This window comes from Cydia pomonella, chromosome 10, assembly GCF_033807575.1.
Source record: "Cydia pomonella isolate Wapato2018A chromosome 10, ilCydPomo1, whole genome shotgun sequence".
NCBI lineage: Eukaryota > Metazoa > Arthropoda > Insecta > Lepidoptera > Tortricidae > Cydia > Cydia pomonella.
Genome location: NC_084712.1, coordinates 17,197,717 through 17,213,780, shown reverse-complemented (window position 1 = coordinate 17,213,780; position 16,064 = coordinate 17,197,717). Strand labels below are relative to the sequence as shown.

The following is a 16,064-nucleotide window of genomic DNA, read 5'->3' as shown; positions in this document are numbered from 1 at the left end:
GCTTCTGTCAATTATATGACATACAAACGATATCTGAATGAGAACTTATCTAAACCAGAACTTATCGTTATCGTATCTCATTCTTCAAAATCGGGCCGTATACCTCATGTCATTGTATGTACAAAGTTCATTACAATCCAACACGTAGTTTTAAAATGAGAACAAAACTCCGTTTATTTGAGAAGGTGAAATTCAATCGAGCTCTTAATTAAAGAACTTCCGTTTTACAGAAGATGAAAAATATTATGTATTTGACATATGTAGTAACACTGCTGCTACTTACTATATCTGCATAATACGAGTATGTTAGATTCGTAGTGCTGTATTCCCGTTAGCTAGTAAGGTACCCTAGAACACCCGCGGCCTACCGCGAAAATCGAAGTTCATCATCAATTTTCTCTTTCACTCTAATTACGTCTTACTGAGAGTGATAGAGAAAGATTCCCGCAATTTGCGAATTTTGGTTTTCGCGGTAGGCCCTCAGACCATTAGCTGTGAGAAGCATGTATTTGTCCCTTGTTTTCTGTGAATTGTATAGGTACCATACCCGAGTCAAATTAACTGCGGCTGTGGCCGCTGGTATTGCAAGCGTCAATTAGGTTTCAGTCCGCTTACTATCACGCGGGTCCCACGATTGTTTTCCACTGTCGTGGTATTGAAAACTGATTTATCATATTTTAAAACATATAATATGTAATCAGGTCTATCGTTAATTATTTTGTTACTTTTATTTCCGACGTTTCGACGCAGGTTTCACTGGTCGTGGTCGCGGATAACTGTCTTAGCAAAATGTCAAAACAGAGATTTGTAATAGATCATTAAATTCCTCCAGCCCTTTATTTGCTCGTGCTCTGCAAGGTTTTATAACAACACTCTTGTATGAAACTATTTTTTACTAGATAATATATAGTCACCCGGCCATGGCCAGCATAAATGTGTAAGGTCAGCAAATGTATCTCACAGTTTTTTGCTGTCGGTTTGATACACGTATAGCTAGTCATCGAGTGACGTAGCAATAACTGGAGCAGAAAGGCTGTTTCATATAGAAAAATATTGGTAGATCAATTAATTAGAATTGGACGAGGATAACTCTGCGTTTTTTTTTTATACTACGTCGGTGGCAAACAAGCATACGGCCCGCCTGATGGTAAGCAGTCTCCATAGCCTATGTACGCCTGCAACTCCAAACCTAAACCCGCCCCCCCTCGTTGAGCTCTGGCGACCTTACTCACCGGCAGGAACACAACACTATGAGTAGGGTCCAGTGTTATTTCGCTGCTGTTTTCTGTAAGGTGGAGGTACTTCCCCAGTTGGGCTCTGCTCTAGATCTGGAATGACATCCACTGGCTGTGCCCTACCACACAAAGCGAGATGACATTCACAATGCCCATACCTCTCTTATGGACGTAGTTTAAGGACCTACCCGGGTCCAATGGCATGGCGTGGCATTTGCAATAACAAAGTGTGGCAATATCATCACTAAGTTTTAGTTAACGCCTGCTACTCCAGAGGTGTTACATGCGCGTTGCCGACCCTAACACTCCGCACCCTCGTTGAGCTCTGGAAACCTTACTCACCGGCAGGAACACAACAGTATGAGTAGGGTCTAGTAATACCTCCGCCATACAGAAAACCACAGTCAAACAATTTTGACTGTGGTTTTCTGTATGGCGGAGGTATTTAATAATTTAATGTTCAGTCAGCTGCATAGATAATGACCGCTGCATAGAAATTTGTTTGCAGGGGGGAGGGGTTAACTATCTCTGCAGCTAGTAAATATAATTCCGTCTTATGACTTGACAATTACATGCGTATTTCCACTGTCTCTCTTAATCCGGGTTGAAATTAAAATATCCTATTAACATACAGGTACTTCTAATACAATTATCTTATACCTACAAGCATGTAAAGTGTATTTTAATCACAGGAAAACCCCGTACTTGCATTTATTCTGAATCGCTCGGCTTTCTAAGAAACTACACTTGCACTGCCGCCCTGACTGAATGCCAAATGCCGTATTTCTGTATAAACTCTTATTTGATACGTCATTCTGGTTCTGTATCGTTAACAGTAACTTTCCAAGCTAACAGTATCCTATTTATACCTACTTAATCTCCTTTGAATATCAAAATGGCAAATTGGCAAGATTCCATTGGGGTAAAACTTGAAATGGGAAAATACCTTGAGCTTAGGAATAGTGCTACTACACTTTACATAATATATTATACATTCAAGTTGCAATAATACAATAAGTTATACAACGGTGTTCTAGATTGTATTCATATTACTTGTAAAGAGGTTTTGTTAAGGTTTTAGGGTTTGTATGTTACTTTTACTTTGGTTACTTTCATTCTTATATGTCATATAGGACGCTTCTGTGGGGTAACTACTTCGACATAGGTATGAAGATTGAGATGATGACTAGACTATTTTCAAAAGCGCTGTCTACGGCCCAATTCGAACTTTACGATACGTCAAATATTAGGTACGATACGATATAGATCGGATATGTCAGTCTCAAAAGTAACGTTTCTTCAAAAAAAAACTTTATTTTTGACACTGACATATTCGCTACGATTAAGATGCAAATATGATCTATACGGGCTGTTTATTTATTCACCTGCAACAATTTACGGGGTGAAAACATAGGTCATACTGTGCAACTTCTATTATAGGACCAACCCCGAAATGGTGAACAAAAAAAAAAACTGTCCGTTTCATACATTTTGCGATTTCGGGATTGGTCTCATAGTAAAAGTTGCTCAATATGACCAACATAGTCAACCAGTAAATTATTGCTGGTGACTAAATAAATACCTTGTATATTGAGAGACTGTAAATATAGGTACTGAAGGTAATAATTATTTATTTCAATTTACGACTACATTCTCTCTCTATCTATCAGCATAGTGCAATAAAATGTGTATGAACTTGCTCATCCAGGTGTTACCTTCACTATATTTTACCGTTTCTATTCAATATGATCCAATATCGTACTACGTTAAAAATGCATTCTAGCCAAAGACGTCACGTGTGTCAGCTAGTAAAATTTTATCAGACTCAAAAGCTATAAACCCAAGCTAACTTAACTTAGTATCTATAGAATTGATGTACGAAACGTACCAATATTTTAAATGTAAAATATTATTAATATATATATATATATTTTAAATCATTAGTTGATCAAGGTCGAAACAAGGTTAAAGTAGGTACCTACCCCAAAAATATTATAATATAATTAATTGTGATGGCGGGCTATGCCTAGGTGGATTTAAATAATTATTGGATTTTCTATCGATAAAACGTAATCATGTTTAATATGGAGGTTGTACAATCTATCATCTGTTAGGGCTAACTTAAAATAATTATCAATATTAATAAGCTGTTAAAACCATTCCTAAATAAAACATATATGTAGTACTCAGGGTTCAAAATGCGTGATACAATTTGGGAGATAATTATGTTTAATTCTACCCCACACTAGTTGTATTGTATTGTATTGTAGTTCGGGCGATTTTCCGCAACTCGACGACTGGCGCCTATTTTGCGTGACAAGGGGGGGTGGAGGGTTGGCTACTCTTGCCAGCCCAACTCCTCGAGGAATCCTATCAGACCTTTGATGTTGAGTAGGACCTCAGGGAGGTCTCTCGGGGATCCGAGATGTTTTGCCCTGTATGGGGCCACTCCGCTGCATTCCAGCACCACGTGAGAGGCTGTTTCTTCTGTCTCCATGCATCCTCGGCATAAGGGACTGTCTGTGACACCTGTTATGAAAAGATGTTTGTTAAATAGTCCATGACCTGTTATGACACTGGTTACCATACTCAGTCGGACCTTCCCTAGTTGAAGGAGCGCCCTTGTGAGCTTCCCCACACTAGTTATAATAACATTATCTACTTTAAAGTTTTTATTACAGTAACATTACAGGAACAGTAAATACTTTCCAAGAACCACAATAACACGCAAACTATATCCTGAAAAGTATTAGAACGTTTAAATATGACATTTAACTGACGACCCAGCGGGACCTAAGCGGAATTGTGTTCCAGAGATACGTTAATAATAGAGACGTGCATTTGTATGGTCTGTTCGGAAAGAGAAGAGTCATGGAATGTATTGAGCCCCATACATTCCACGACTGTACTCTTTCCGCACAGACTCTAAACGGGTGAATCAACTTTTTCTTGACAGTTGTTGCCATGATTACGGTCGCCTGAGTCACTCTTAAGACGAAAGTGGAGGACCCGCGAATATGAAATCGCCTTTTCATATAAACGTAGTCAGCATTTTCCTCTCTGGATATTAACATTATTAAAAATATTTTGTCAAAATTTGTTGTATAGCAACTACGGCTATGCCCTTACGTTAGATTTTTATTTTTTTATTTTTATAAGAATTACAACCAGAAAAGTTGATCCACTCAAACAATTTTGCATTCGTCATTCATAATCATCAATTAAAAGCGCTGGAAAATACTGCATCACGGCTTTTAAAGTTTAGATATTGTTATGATATGAGCGCTCCTATTATAAATGCCAGCGAGATGACACGACTTGAAGTGCATTTCACGCTCATCAATCATCACAAGTGATTGTCACATGATAGTATCAAAACTATATTTGATATATTTTCTAAATCAGATTACCCCTCAAGGCCAATTCAAACTTATCATTCCCGCATTCATTTCACTAGGACTTGTATTGGCGCGAGCGGCGTTCAAATTGGCGTTACGGCATTAATGAATTTTAATCCGGCTATTCCACCCGTAAAGGATTTAAAAATGGCTGGTCACTCTAGTTAGTGAGTTTTTATGCTACCTAAAATTATTTATTAGTAGGTAGGCTAATTAAGTGTGAACTATGTAGATGGTTTTAAGTAGACATACGAAAAGACACTTTACTACTGTAATGCCATGTTTTTTTTTATAGTACGTCGGTGACAAACAAGCATACGGACTGCCTGATGGTAAGCAGTCTCCATAGCCTATGTACGCCTGCAACTCCAGAGAAGTTACATGCGCGTTGCCGACCCTAGCACTCCGCACCCTCGTTGAGCTCTGGCAACCCTCACGGGCAGGAACACAACACTATGGGTGGGGTCTAGTGTTATTTGGCTGCGGTTTTCTGTAAGGTGTTACTTCCCCAGTTGGGCTCTGCTCTAGATCAGACGAGATGTTGAATAAAGACGTAGAAGGTAGCTTTATACAGAGATTGACAATCATTAATTTATTTGTCTGTGGTTCTGCAGAGTCACATTTACGAGTATATTTAATATTGCAATAAATATCCAGAAGAAAAATGCCCTTTTTATAAATGTGCACTTTATTCTAGACTAGAGGTACCCAGGAAATCTTTATGTGAGCCATTTTATGGTAAAGGGAAACGGAATGATTAAAAATAAATACATACGTAGGTAAACATATCTCCTTTTTTACCTATCCTAGCAGAGCCTAGAACACCGTAGAAAGGTACACTTCCTGCAAATCTATTTCCAGTCCACTATAACTTGGATCTTTTTAAATCGAGAGTGGATAGATATCTTTCAGATAAGCATGATCTATCCTAGACTACATCGAGATTTACCATCAGGTGAGATTGTTGTGAAATGCTTTTCCAAAAAAAAGGTCCCATCAACGTTAGTGGCTCACACTGATTGGTGCAGCGGCGCGCGGTGTCTTTAGGTACCAAATAAGATGAAAACTAGATTAAACTGTGCAGATGTAACGCACAGCCAATATTAGTTTGGTCTGATATGATAGCTTGTATTGTATTTGTTTTCTTCGTGATTGTTTCACCCGACGATGGTCTCATCGCTCGATCAGCGCTGAAGTTGCCTTTGTATAATTTTTCTTTCCTGTGTTAATGCTTACGAATAAATTAGTTCTAGAGTTAGACCAAGATAAGTCTGCAACTACTTATTTTGATAGCACACGCAGTGCAATTGTTATTTATACGTCATAATTTCACAAAAGTTTAACGTTTAAAATAACACATGCACTGCGTGTACTCGTACTATCAAATTCGTTGCAGACTTGTCTTCGTCTGACTAGAAGTAGTATTCTATTTCTATTGAAACAGAATCAGCTTCCTAGATTTGCAAACGATTTGTTAACATTCGTCCTTGCTATAGTAACAGAGTTTCCTTTCGAATTCCTATCCTAGACCTGTAAACACCGGCTGTGTGCTATTATATTCGCATTAACGATTGTTATTAATGGAATACATCATAACATAGCACTGTTATGATATATTTTAGTATTGCGTGAGAATTAAACACTCAACAAGTATTATTTGTTTTTTTTTTTGTAACCTAATAATGCGCGCGTGTGTTTTTAAAACTGGTGGTCGTGGGTTCAACTCCTGGTTAATAATATGCGACCCTGGTCTCCTTTAGATTGCAATAAAAAGGTTTGGTTTACAAAATATTATTTACAAGTATACTTTAGATGGAAGATTACTAAGGTTGTTTGATATTACAACAAAATCGTTTCTTTTCTTTATTAACTTTCATCACAAGATAGTTATACATAGGTGTTATTTTTGAGGCGAATCTGGCCTATAAATAAATACCATTTTTTGTTTGAATTTATATTGTATAATTTTGTCAATTATGTATTAAGAATATTTAACCAAGAGAAGTTTTATATTTTACTCTAAATCTTAAAAAGTCATTGGTGTTACGTTTTATCTATACGTTTGTGACGACCGGTCTGGCCTAGTGGATAGCGACCCTGCCTATGAAGTTGATGGTCCCGGGTTCAAATCCTGGTAAGGGCATTTATTTGTGTGATGAGCATGGATATTTGTTCCTGAGTCATGTTTGTTTTCTATGTATTTAAGTATTTATATATTATATACGTCGTTGTCAAAGTACCTACAACACACGCCCTATTGAGCTTACCGTGGGACTTGGTCTATTTGTGTAATAATGTCCTATAATATTTATTTATTATTATTTATATATTTATTATTATCTATGAGCCAATCATGAAAGACTAAAAGGAACTGAACTAACGATTGAAAGGAAATGGTAGTTAACAGTTCAGTAGGATGTTCTTTTCATAAATGCCATCGAAGCCACAAATTTCATTTAATCAAATTTATTATATCAACTACAAACTACAAACGGTCATTACTAAAGACATCAACTTGACGCATTACGACCCTTAGTTAAGGCTTTCCCTTACAACAGTCAATGAAACTAAGGTCCCAAACAACGTCTAAGGTCCGAGTTTGAGGTTTGCTAATGTGTTAATGCAGTTGACTTGGCTTAAAGATGTATTTAAACTTATGGTATGTTGTTCTATTGGTCTTAAGACCAATTGTTTCCAACGGAACCCTTCAGAAATTTAATGAAGGGTTGAATTCATGCGAAAAAGTGCTCCCAGATCTAATTAATGTCCTTTATTTCAGAACTGCGTGAGGCCTTCGAGGCCGAGGCCCAAGAAGTGAAGAAACCCCGGCTGCTCCTTACTGCTGCTGTTCCAGTTGGTCCTGACAACATCAAAGGAGGATACGATGTGCCTGCTGTAGCTAGGCAAGTCTCTATTACCAGAACGAGGCAGAGGCCTATAGATAAGAAAACCCGTGCTTTCTATAAACTTTTAACATTTACACAGGTAATTTAAAGCCAAAACACTTCTAAATAAATGACAACAGCAATGCCATTTATCTGAATCAGAGTCAAATCTCATGCCTTCACTTTTAAAGGCTGCAGCCTTGATAAAACAATACAATATTAATGCACACCATATTCCAACAATTGCTTCAAATTGGCGGACTAATTAGCTTAAAATTTCTAGTAAATCCAGGGTTAATGCATGGCGACCTAAATAAACCTAGCTACACTAAAATATACATTGTCACATGGACGTATTGCAAAATTTCTCTCATTCATATTCCATATACATTGTTTACGCATTTCCCATACTCTAAAACAATGTGCGGAAAAGCTAACATGCGAATTCACACGCGTAACCACTTTTTCTGCGAACATCATCCTTATGTCGTGTGACATACGATCGTGTTGGGTTTTTGCAGGGTGTTATGAAAGTTGGTGTTTAGCTTCATTCAAATACTTGACACATCTGTCGACTGTCATGTTAGACATGGTGGTGCCTGGCGGCTTTTCAGGACGCGTCGAACTTTTATCAAAGGGTAGGCGATCTCGATGCAAACATGAACACGTTATCGTTTCGACGGGGCTATTATTCTGATTGGCATTTGTTTAATGGCGTTGTGAAACTTTAGGGTGAGACACTTAAATGTGGAGCTCTTGGCACGTGCGTATAATTTTAATGACGGTTGCCTTTTCGTGATTAATTTTGAATACATTTAAATTGTTGTCAGGTGAAACTTTGCTTTGTATCAATTCTCTCACACTTATCGCTTCACATTTATTACATTTGATATCTCACTTAACATTTCTACTAACACACTTTTTTGTATAAGTTATGTTAACAACTTTGTAGAAGTTACGCAGCAAAACCTTTGTTTTTCCGTATTTAAGGTGAAGTTCGAAGCGACGAAAGAGTTTATAGACGGTCTACTCCAAATTGACCTCACATACATTTCTGATAGTTAAATACTTATTTGAAATTTTGACGATAAATTACTTTGAAAAGGAAAATTTATTTTGTTACTTATTTGATGCCCTTCTGACCGCCTCCCACTAATTTCTACTTATTTTCTACAACAGTTACCTCGACTTCATCAACCTCATGGCCTACGATTTCCACGGCAAATGGGAGCGCGAGACTGGACACAATGCACCTCTGTATGCACCATCATCTGACTCGGAATGGAGGAAACAGCTGTCTGTGGACCATGCTGCACATCTATGGGTCAAACTGGGAGCGCCTAAGGAAAAGCTTATTATTGGTAAGTTGCCAATGATGTTAGTACAAATTCACTAAAGACCCGTCACGCCGACACTTAAATTGTACTTTATTTTGAAACAGTCTAAATCTGCTTTCATTTGATACCCCCACGTGTATGTGTAATACATCATCTGGGTGCAATATATGTACAGTATTAACCATGAGGCGGAAGTCATTTTGATGACGTCATTACACTGAAGTAGATTCCATGCCCAACAATATACTAATAATTGGTAGTGGTTGCCATGATGTATAAAACTAGACGACTCTCAGGAAATTACTGAGATAATATTTAGCTATGTATCTTTACAATTGTCATTATGATCAAAAATTGTCCTTTGTAGTGTAGTACAGGCCAACACTATATGTTATCACAACTTTATTTATCAAATATATTATCCTGCATTGATTTATCGTACAAAGTACCTATGAAATATGAAATCAAACTGAATCACAAAATCAAATAAGAAAAACAAAGTCTACACGTTATTCCCAAGTCGCGCTACCTAATGAAAATTCTAACAGTACTGCAAATTTCCAATTTGTCATGGAACATAAATTGTGACCCCTGACGTAGGGGTAAATAAATAAAACGAGGGTCCGGGGCTAGTTTACGACACAAGGTCATCCCTGGTTGTAAATTAAAAATGACATTCGAAGGCCGTAAATAATAAAACTAGGCGATTTCAATAAGATTGATTGAGTGGGTAGTAAAAGTTTGATAAACTTGTTCAAACCTTTCTTGGACTGAAAACAAAGTGTAATTTATTATAGAAGACATGTGAAATGTCAGAAAAAGCGAACAGTTACTGTATTGTACCATAGGTTCTGTGATTGTCGAGGGATGTCAAACGTTGATATTTGTCAATCTGTACCCCTAGTGTAAATATTTTCGACAGCGAAACGTGACGTACGCGTTTGCGTTAAGTGTCATTTTGTATGAGATTTTTGACTTTCCAAAACGTCCCGCTTGGCGCGCTGTTCAAAAACCCATACAAAATGAGACTTAACGCAAACGCGTACGTCACGGTCACGTTTCGCTATCGACTAAATTTACACTAGGGGTACAGATTTACTGCATAATTTACGGAACCATAAAACGCCGTCAAATTTGAAGAAAGAATTTATATTCTTAGCCATCTAATGTTATCAATAAGTCTTTGGCTGTGAATAACAAAAATGGGTTGTAAATCAAGAAAGTCGTTTTACTTCGTCAACTTTGACTCAAATTCAGAATTTAATCATACTGTTGACAATTTATGTGTTTTCGTGAACAAGAAGGGTAAATTAACAGCGAATGTTGATGTCTTTGTAAGGTTAAATCGTGACATTTTGAGATTGCTTTAACATTTTGAAGCAGAATTATAAATTCAACTCGTTTACGTATAAGGTGTCCTAATATATTAATTAAGGCATGTGCAATTCTGAAGCTTATGTTGTGTGAACAAGGGTTCTTTTATTTCAATTAAACAAGTGTTTAATTAAAGTGTCTTCTTGACATTTATCGCCACCATTCTATTTATGTATATAAATTCGTTGTGAACTATTATTTCTTTTCCAAGTTGTTTGTTATAATGTTACATGTTGCTTTCTTCTTTTATTTTTCCACGAATGTAGGCTTTCTATTCTATTCTTTATTATTGTCAAGTAAGGAAAAATGCTGGCTGGTCAATTGGTGTACTTAGTAATATAACAATGATAAAACCCAAACCAGTAAAAATTGTAATTCCAGTCAAAATTTTACATGATTGTTTGGGGCATTCCACAAAATTTCTACTTTTTTGGGGACGTGATGCGTATGTCAGCTATCTTAATAACCTGTTAAAATTTGTATTATGCTTTTTTTTTATTAGAAAAAGGTAAGCTTTTGACAACAATCTTACCTGATGGTAAGTGCCAATACAGTATAGGATGGAACATGCTTAACCAAAATATGTCTATTCACTCTCGATTTTAAAAGATCCAAGTTATAGTGGACTGGGAATAGATTTGCAGGAAGTGAATTTCATTCCACTGTTTAATTGAAAGCTATGTTATTAAACGTTATCATGCCAAATATCGGCTACTTAATTTGTTTTAAACAATACTCACGTACACAACAATTTTTTGGAATGGACCTTTTTAAGTAGATAACTTCCTTTGTTACTTCTTTTTTAGTTCCCATATAAATCTGTCACTTTTATACGGGTACTACTCGCTTAAAAAGGGTTGCTATCCGAATTAAACGCCAATTGTTTTTCTCTTTTCAACTTTGCATACTATTGTAAACTCTCTCGAGTCTGGCGCTAATTGAAAGTTGTACTTTACCGGCTGAAAAGTGGATGGAATTATGTAGAAAAGTTCTACAAGTAAATATAATTCCTCTGTTTTTTTCCTTCGAACTTTTCCCGAAAAACTTCGGCCACACAAAGTGTCCCATTGCTGCGCAGAGGTCTCCCCCTAGATTTCTTGCCAACTAAGTCCAATATGTCCTGTCCAGTTGCTGAGAAATGCGTCCAGGCCATCCAGCCATCCGACCTAGACCGATCACTCTGGCGTTTACGTTGTAACACCAACTCCGTGCCTAGTTTACCCCACCTCTGTGGGTGCATAGGTCGTACATGGCCTGCCAACTGCCCAGTCCCACTTTAGCCTGGCGCTTTTGACCCCGACGAGACCATGCCTGTTTTGGAACGCAACGGAGTGTTTCATAATCATAATCATTTATTTGCACATAAAAAGGGTTTACATAAAAGGTGTTACAAAAGTTACATGTCCTGGCCTTTTTTTTTTCGGATCAATCCTTTTTACTCCAAGCATGTTGCGCTCCACGGGTCTCAGTTTGATTTGATAATCTTTAATATTACTAATATCTCCCTCCAGGTATGCCGACATACGGCCGGACGTTCACTCTGTCCAATCCGAATAACTTCAAAGTGAATTCCCCTGCGAGCGGCGGCGGCAAGGCGGGCGAGTACACAAAGGAGAGCGGCTTCCTCGCCTACTACGAGGTAACTTTAATGAAAAACGAGATACGTATCAGGTTATGTGTTTTACAGACGTATAATATTTGTGAGTATGAAGTAGAATTATTATAATATATTGAGCTGTAAACAAATATATTTTAACGCCTATTCCTTTTATAATGAGAGAGGGTTCTCGCCTATAATGACGTTGAAGAACCATTAGTAAAAAAATATGTGACACAAAAAGCTAAAAATCTAGTTTTAAATAGCTATTTTAAGCTTTTATAAGGCAGAGGAAATAGATATTTCCCATCTGATTTAGAACTCTATTTCAAAGTGATAGGTTCTATTTTGCATAATTTGTGGCACCCTTATCCCTTATAAAGGGTTAAATCGTCTACCGGCCGATAAGTACAAAAAAAGAAAGCGAGGTTCCTCGCCCACTACGAGGTAAATTGAATGAAAAACGAGATATCATGTTATCTGTTTTACAGGGGTATTATATATGAGAACATGAAGTGGAAACCTTTGACAAGCTCTATTAAAAAGTACAGGGTGTCAAGCGGCAGATTACCGAGATCAATTTCAAATTACCGTGAAATCATAAGTAGACGCGGTCGGGCGTTTTAGGTTTTTTTTTTAACTTCTGATAGTAGTAGTACCTAATGTAGTAGATAGTAGTAGACGTAGTAATAATATGTAACATTTGTACTTTAGCAGCAGCCTTTATAAACTAACTTACGGATTGAACGTATTAATCTTATCTAGATAGTAGTGCAACAACAACACCTTAACCCTTAATCAAACGGACCACTTATTATGAAATTTTTGAAAACTAAGAATGGTTTTTAGGTAATTTGGGTGCGTAGATTACGAAAAAATATATTTAAAAAAATTAAGTGGGGGGGAAAGGGGGGTTTTGCGGTGGGAAATAATTTCCCGTTATCCGGTACGGAATAGCAAAATTTTGAATGAAGTGGGAAATAATTTCCCATTGTCCGATACGGTTACAAACTTTTTACAAGTTAGTAGCTCCCCCCGGCTTTGCTTGGAATTCAAGTATGATTTTTAGTAACAGTAAAAAAAAATTAACATGCAGGCCTAAAATGAAGGATTTATTATCTTATTACAAGAAGTTGGGAATACAAATGAAAGATTATTATTATTATTTATTTATTATCTTATTACAAGAACTTTGGAAGAAAATCTTTGGAATAGTATTAATTAAACAATGCGAAATGATCAATGCAATTAGCTTATCATCTAAAAATATTACAGTGCTTCTTCAGATGAAATAGTATGAAAAGTAGGTGGAGAACAAACATTGGGAAATAATTTCCCACTTGATAAAACCTACATTTTTTTTTTTAAATCGTTAGTTCAGGAACAGACAATGGGAAATAATTTCCCACTTACTAAAACCTTAAAATCTTGGCTAAATCATATCGTTATCACAATTGTTTTAAAGCAAAACACAGGAAAAATAAGTTTAGTTTATGATAGTAGTCAGTGTATGCACTTACCAGATTTTTTTTTTGCACTTAACCTCAAAACACTAAAAAAAACTGTTGTTATTGCAAAAAAATCACGACAACTGACATTGACTTTGACGTATGATCACAAATGGCGGCCATTACAAAAGTGTTGCCATTTTTCAAATTCAAATTGTTACTAAGATTTTAAATCTGTATGGTTGGTATCGCTGAGTGCTGCCATTAAAAAGATAAAAAATATTTTGTAAATTAGAATGAAGTGGGAAATAATTTCCCGGTATTTGATTAAGGGTTAACAATAATCAAGGAAAATTAATATTATAAAAGAATCGCTGCTGCGGTCGGCATCCGAACTTAATCTTAATACTTTGCTTTTACGGGTAATTCTCAAGGGCATTTGTTTTGTCTTTTGAAACCGTTTGGTATAAAAAGAGTCTTATGACTTTATTACCTGATCACTATGATACCATTTACGAGGTAATTGCCGGAATGAATGAAAGATCTGAGTGAACGATTGAAGTCATTTATTTCGGGACCAACACAATGAAGCTATTCTATGCCCCGAAGATTAGGATACTTACATAGTAACTTTGATATTTTCCTCGGTTTGAATTATCCCTAATCCCTTAGTAAAAAAGTGTAACGGCAACTGTTCAGCAATAATGTATCAAAAATAATAATTTTACTAAATGAAAAACGTCGAAAAATCACTTAACGACCAATAAATCCATCAATATTAATTGATGTTTTCCCATTAGGTATGTGAAATGCTCCGGAACGGCGCCACCTACGTCTGGGACGATGAGATGAAGGTGCCTTACTGCATCCTGGGCGATCAGTGGGTCGGCTTCGATGACGAGAAATCCATCAGGCACAAGATGAGGTTTGTACTAGTTTCAATTTAATACTTATTTTAGATATTAAGTTACTCTTGTTTGCAAGTATAACGTGAAGGGTTTGGTTGTATCAACTTCTGATTCATGTGCTGAACGTCATTTAGTGTTTATTAGTATTGTAACTTTATACGATAAGTTAAAAAGTTTTGTGAGTTAATAAGCAATCAAAATATCAGTATCACACAAGTATCATTATACAACCCTCATGTCATTCTAAGAGCACACGGACTGTAACCTTCTTGTAGTTAACTAGTTACCTTCTTGTATCATAATGACTTATGACATACTTACGAGTACTTATGTAGGCTCTGATTCTCATTTTGTTCCACAGATGGGTGAAGGACAACGGATTCGGAGGCGCTATGGTGTGGACCGTAGACATGGACGACTTCAGTGGCGGTGTGTGCGGTGGAGACGTCAAATACCCCCTCATTGGAGCTATGAGGTAAAGACTAGACGCTTTTATCAAAGGTCAAAACCAAATTAGTAAAAACTAGAAACGCAGTTTCATTAAAATAAATTAGCTGTCTAATAGAAATAATTATCCTCCTTTTGCCTTATTCGGTAAAAAGCTATAAAGTGAAGAAAAAATTATTTAAGTAATTAAGTAAAAAAAAAGATACTATAATATACTATAATTGCAAAAAATAGGCTACATATTCCGGACACTGATTATTAGTTTCTGCCTGCAGGTCAGTACCTGCTAGTACACTTCACTTAAAGTATCAGTACACTTTCACTTTTAAATTACATTGTTGACTTAGTGCAATTGTGTATTGATGTTTACAATTAGGTATAATTAAAATAACTCTCGTAATTTTCATTACATATCGTTTTAGGGAGTGTCTTTGAGCCCACATTACCACTTTTAAATTAAAAATTTACTTTTTTGTCAACATTTTTTTTATCTCATTTCAGTATAGTCATTTCTTACTTTCTATAGTAAAGATTATATAACATCACGTCAATACTACAACTTATTTCAGAGAGGAGCTTCGCGGTATCTCTCGTGGCAAGGACGCTAAGGACGTAGACTGGGCTTCAGTGGCAGCCTCAGTGGTTCTAGAAGTCACCGAGAAACCTCAGCCGATCAAAATCAGCCTGTCTGATGTCCTCAGCAGAGTCAAGAAACCTACCAAGACCATCATTGTCAAGAACAAGAATGCTGCTGCTGAGCTCGATAAGAACAGTAAGTTTTTGAAGGTTAACAAAACCTACGCTATTTATGAATATATGGATATGATATTATTCAGTAATCTGTTTATTTTTATCCTGATTGGGTTGGCAACTAACAAAAGATTATAAAATATCTATTCAACTATGACACCAGCATGGATTTTCCCTGTTTTGATCTATGATATTTGGCTTAAAGGGCTATCGTCGAGGACATAGATTTAATAAAAATGAACATTGACACAATTCTAGGGATTGACTTCTAACTTAAACCTATGCTAGCGCCATCTATAAAATACTTCGATCGGCCAACGCCATTGATTGCGAATAATTAACGAATCAGTACGGTATAAATCTAGTAATAAGTAAACTTTTTACTCTAATGGTAATTGAGTTCTCTATTTGGACTCTAAGCCAAAATTTCTTACGCAACAAGAATTGTCGCCATGGCGCCAATCAGTTGCTTATATAGTTTTTTTTCTTTTCTAAATGAACCACCATAACTTGTCTTAATATATTGCGATCACTTTCTCTCTTTAACTCGCCAATTGGCTTTGTTTGAATTTTAATGGTTAATATTAGTAATTTTCTCATGTTCACTTTCGATTTTTTTTATATTTACCTGTTTAACTTTCTAAAGAGTTTTTAATATTTTTTGATGAGGCCCTCGTTATGTTAT

General features: G+C 36.3%; 1 protein-coding gene across 1 annotated transcript in view; it reads left to right on the top strand.

The window, feature by feature from the left end:
- LOC133522299 (probable chitinase 10) overlaps positions 1-16,064 on the top strand; it is a 156,635-nt gene that overhangs the window by 121,872 nt on the left and 18,699 nt on the right. Inside the window, exons 6-11 of the mRNA XM_061857587.1 lie at positions 7,413-7,536; positions 8,698-8,879; positions 11,741-11,868; positions 14,075-14,199; positions 14,544-14,657; positions 15,199-15,401. Of these exons, the coding sequence (XP_061713571.1) occupies positions 7,413-7,536; positions 8,698-8,879; positions 11,741-11,868; positions 14,075-14,199; positions 14,544-14,657; positions 15,199-15,401 (876 nt within the window). The remainder of the gene's footprint in view (positions 1-7,412; positions 7,537-8,697; positions 8,880-11,740; positions 11,869-14,074; positions 14,200-14,543; positions 14,658-15,198; positions 15,402-16,064) is intronic.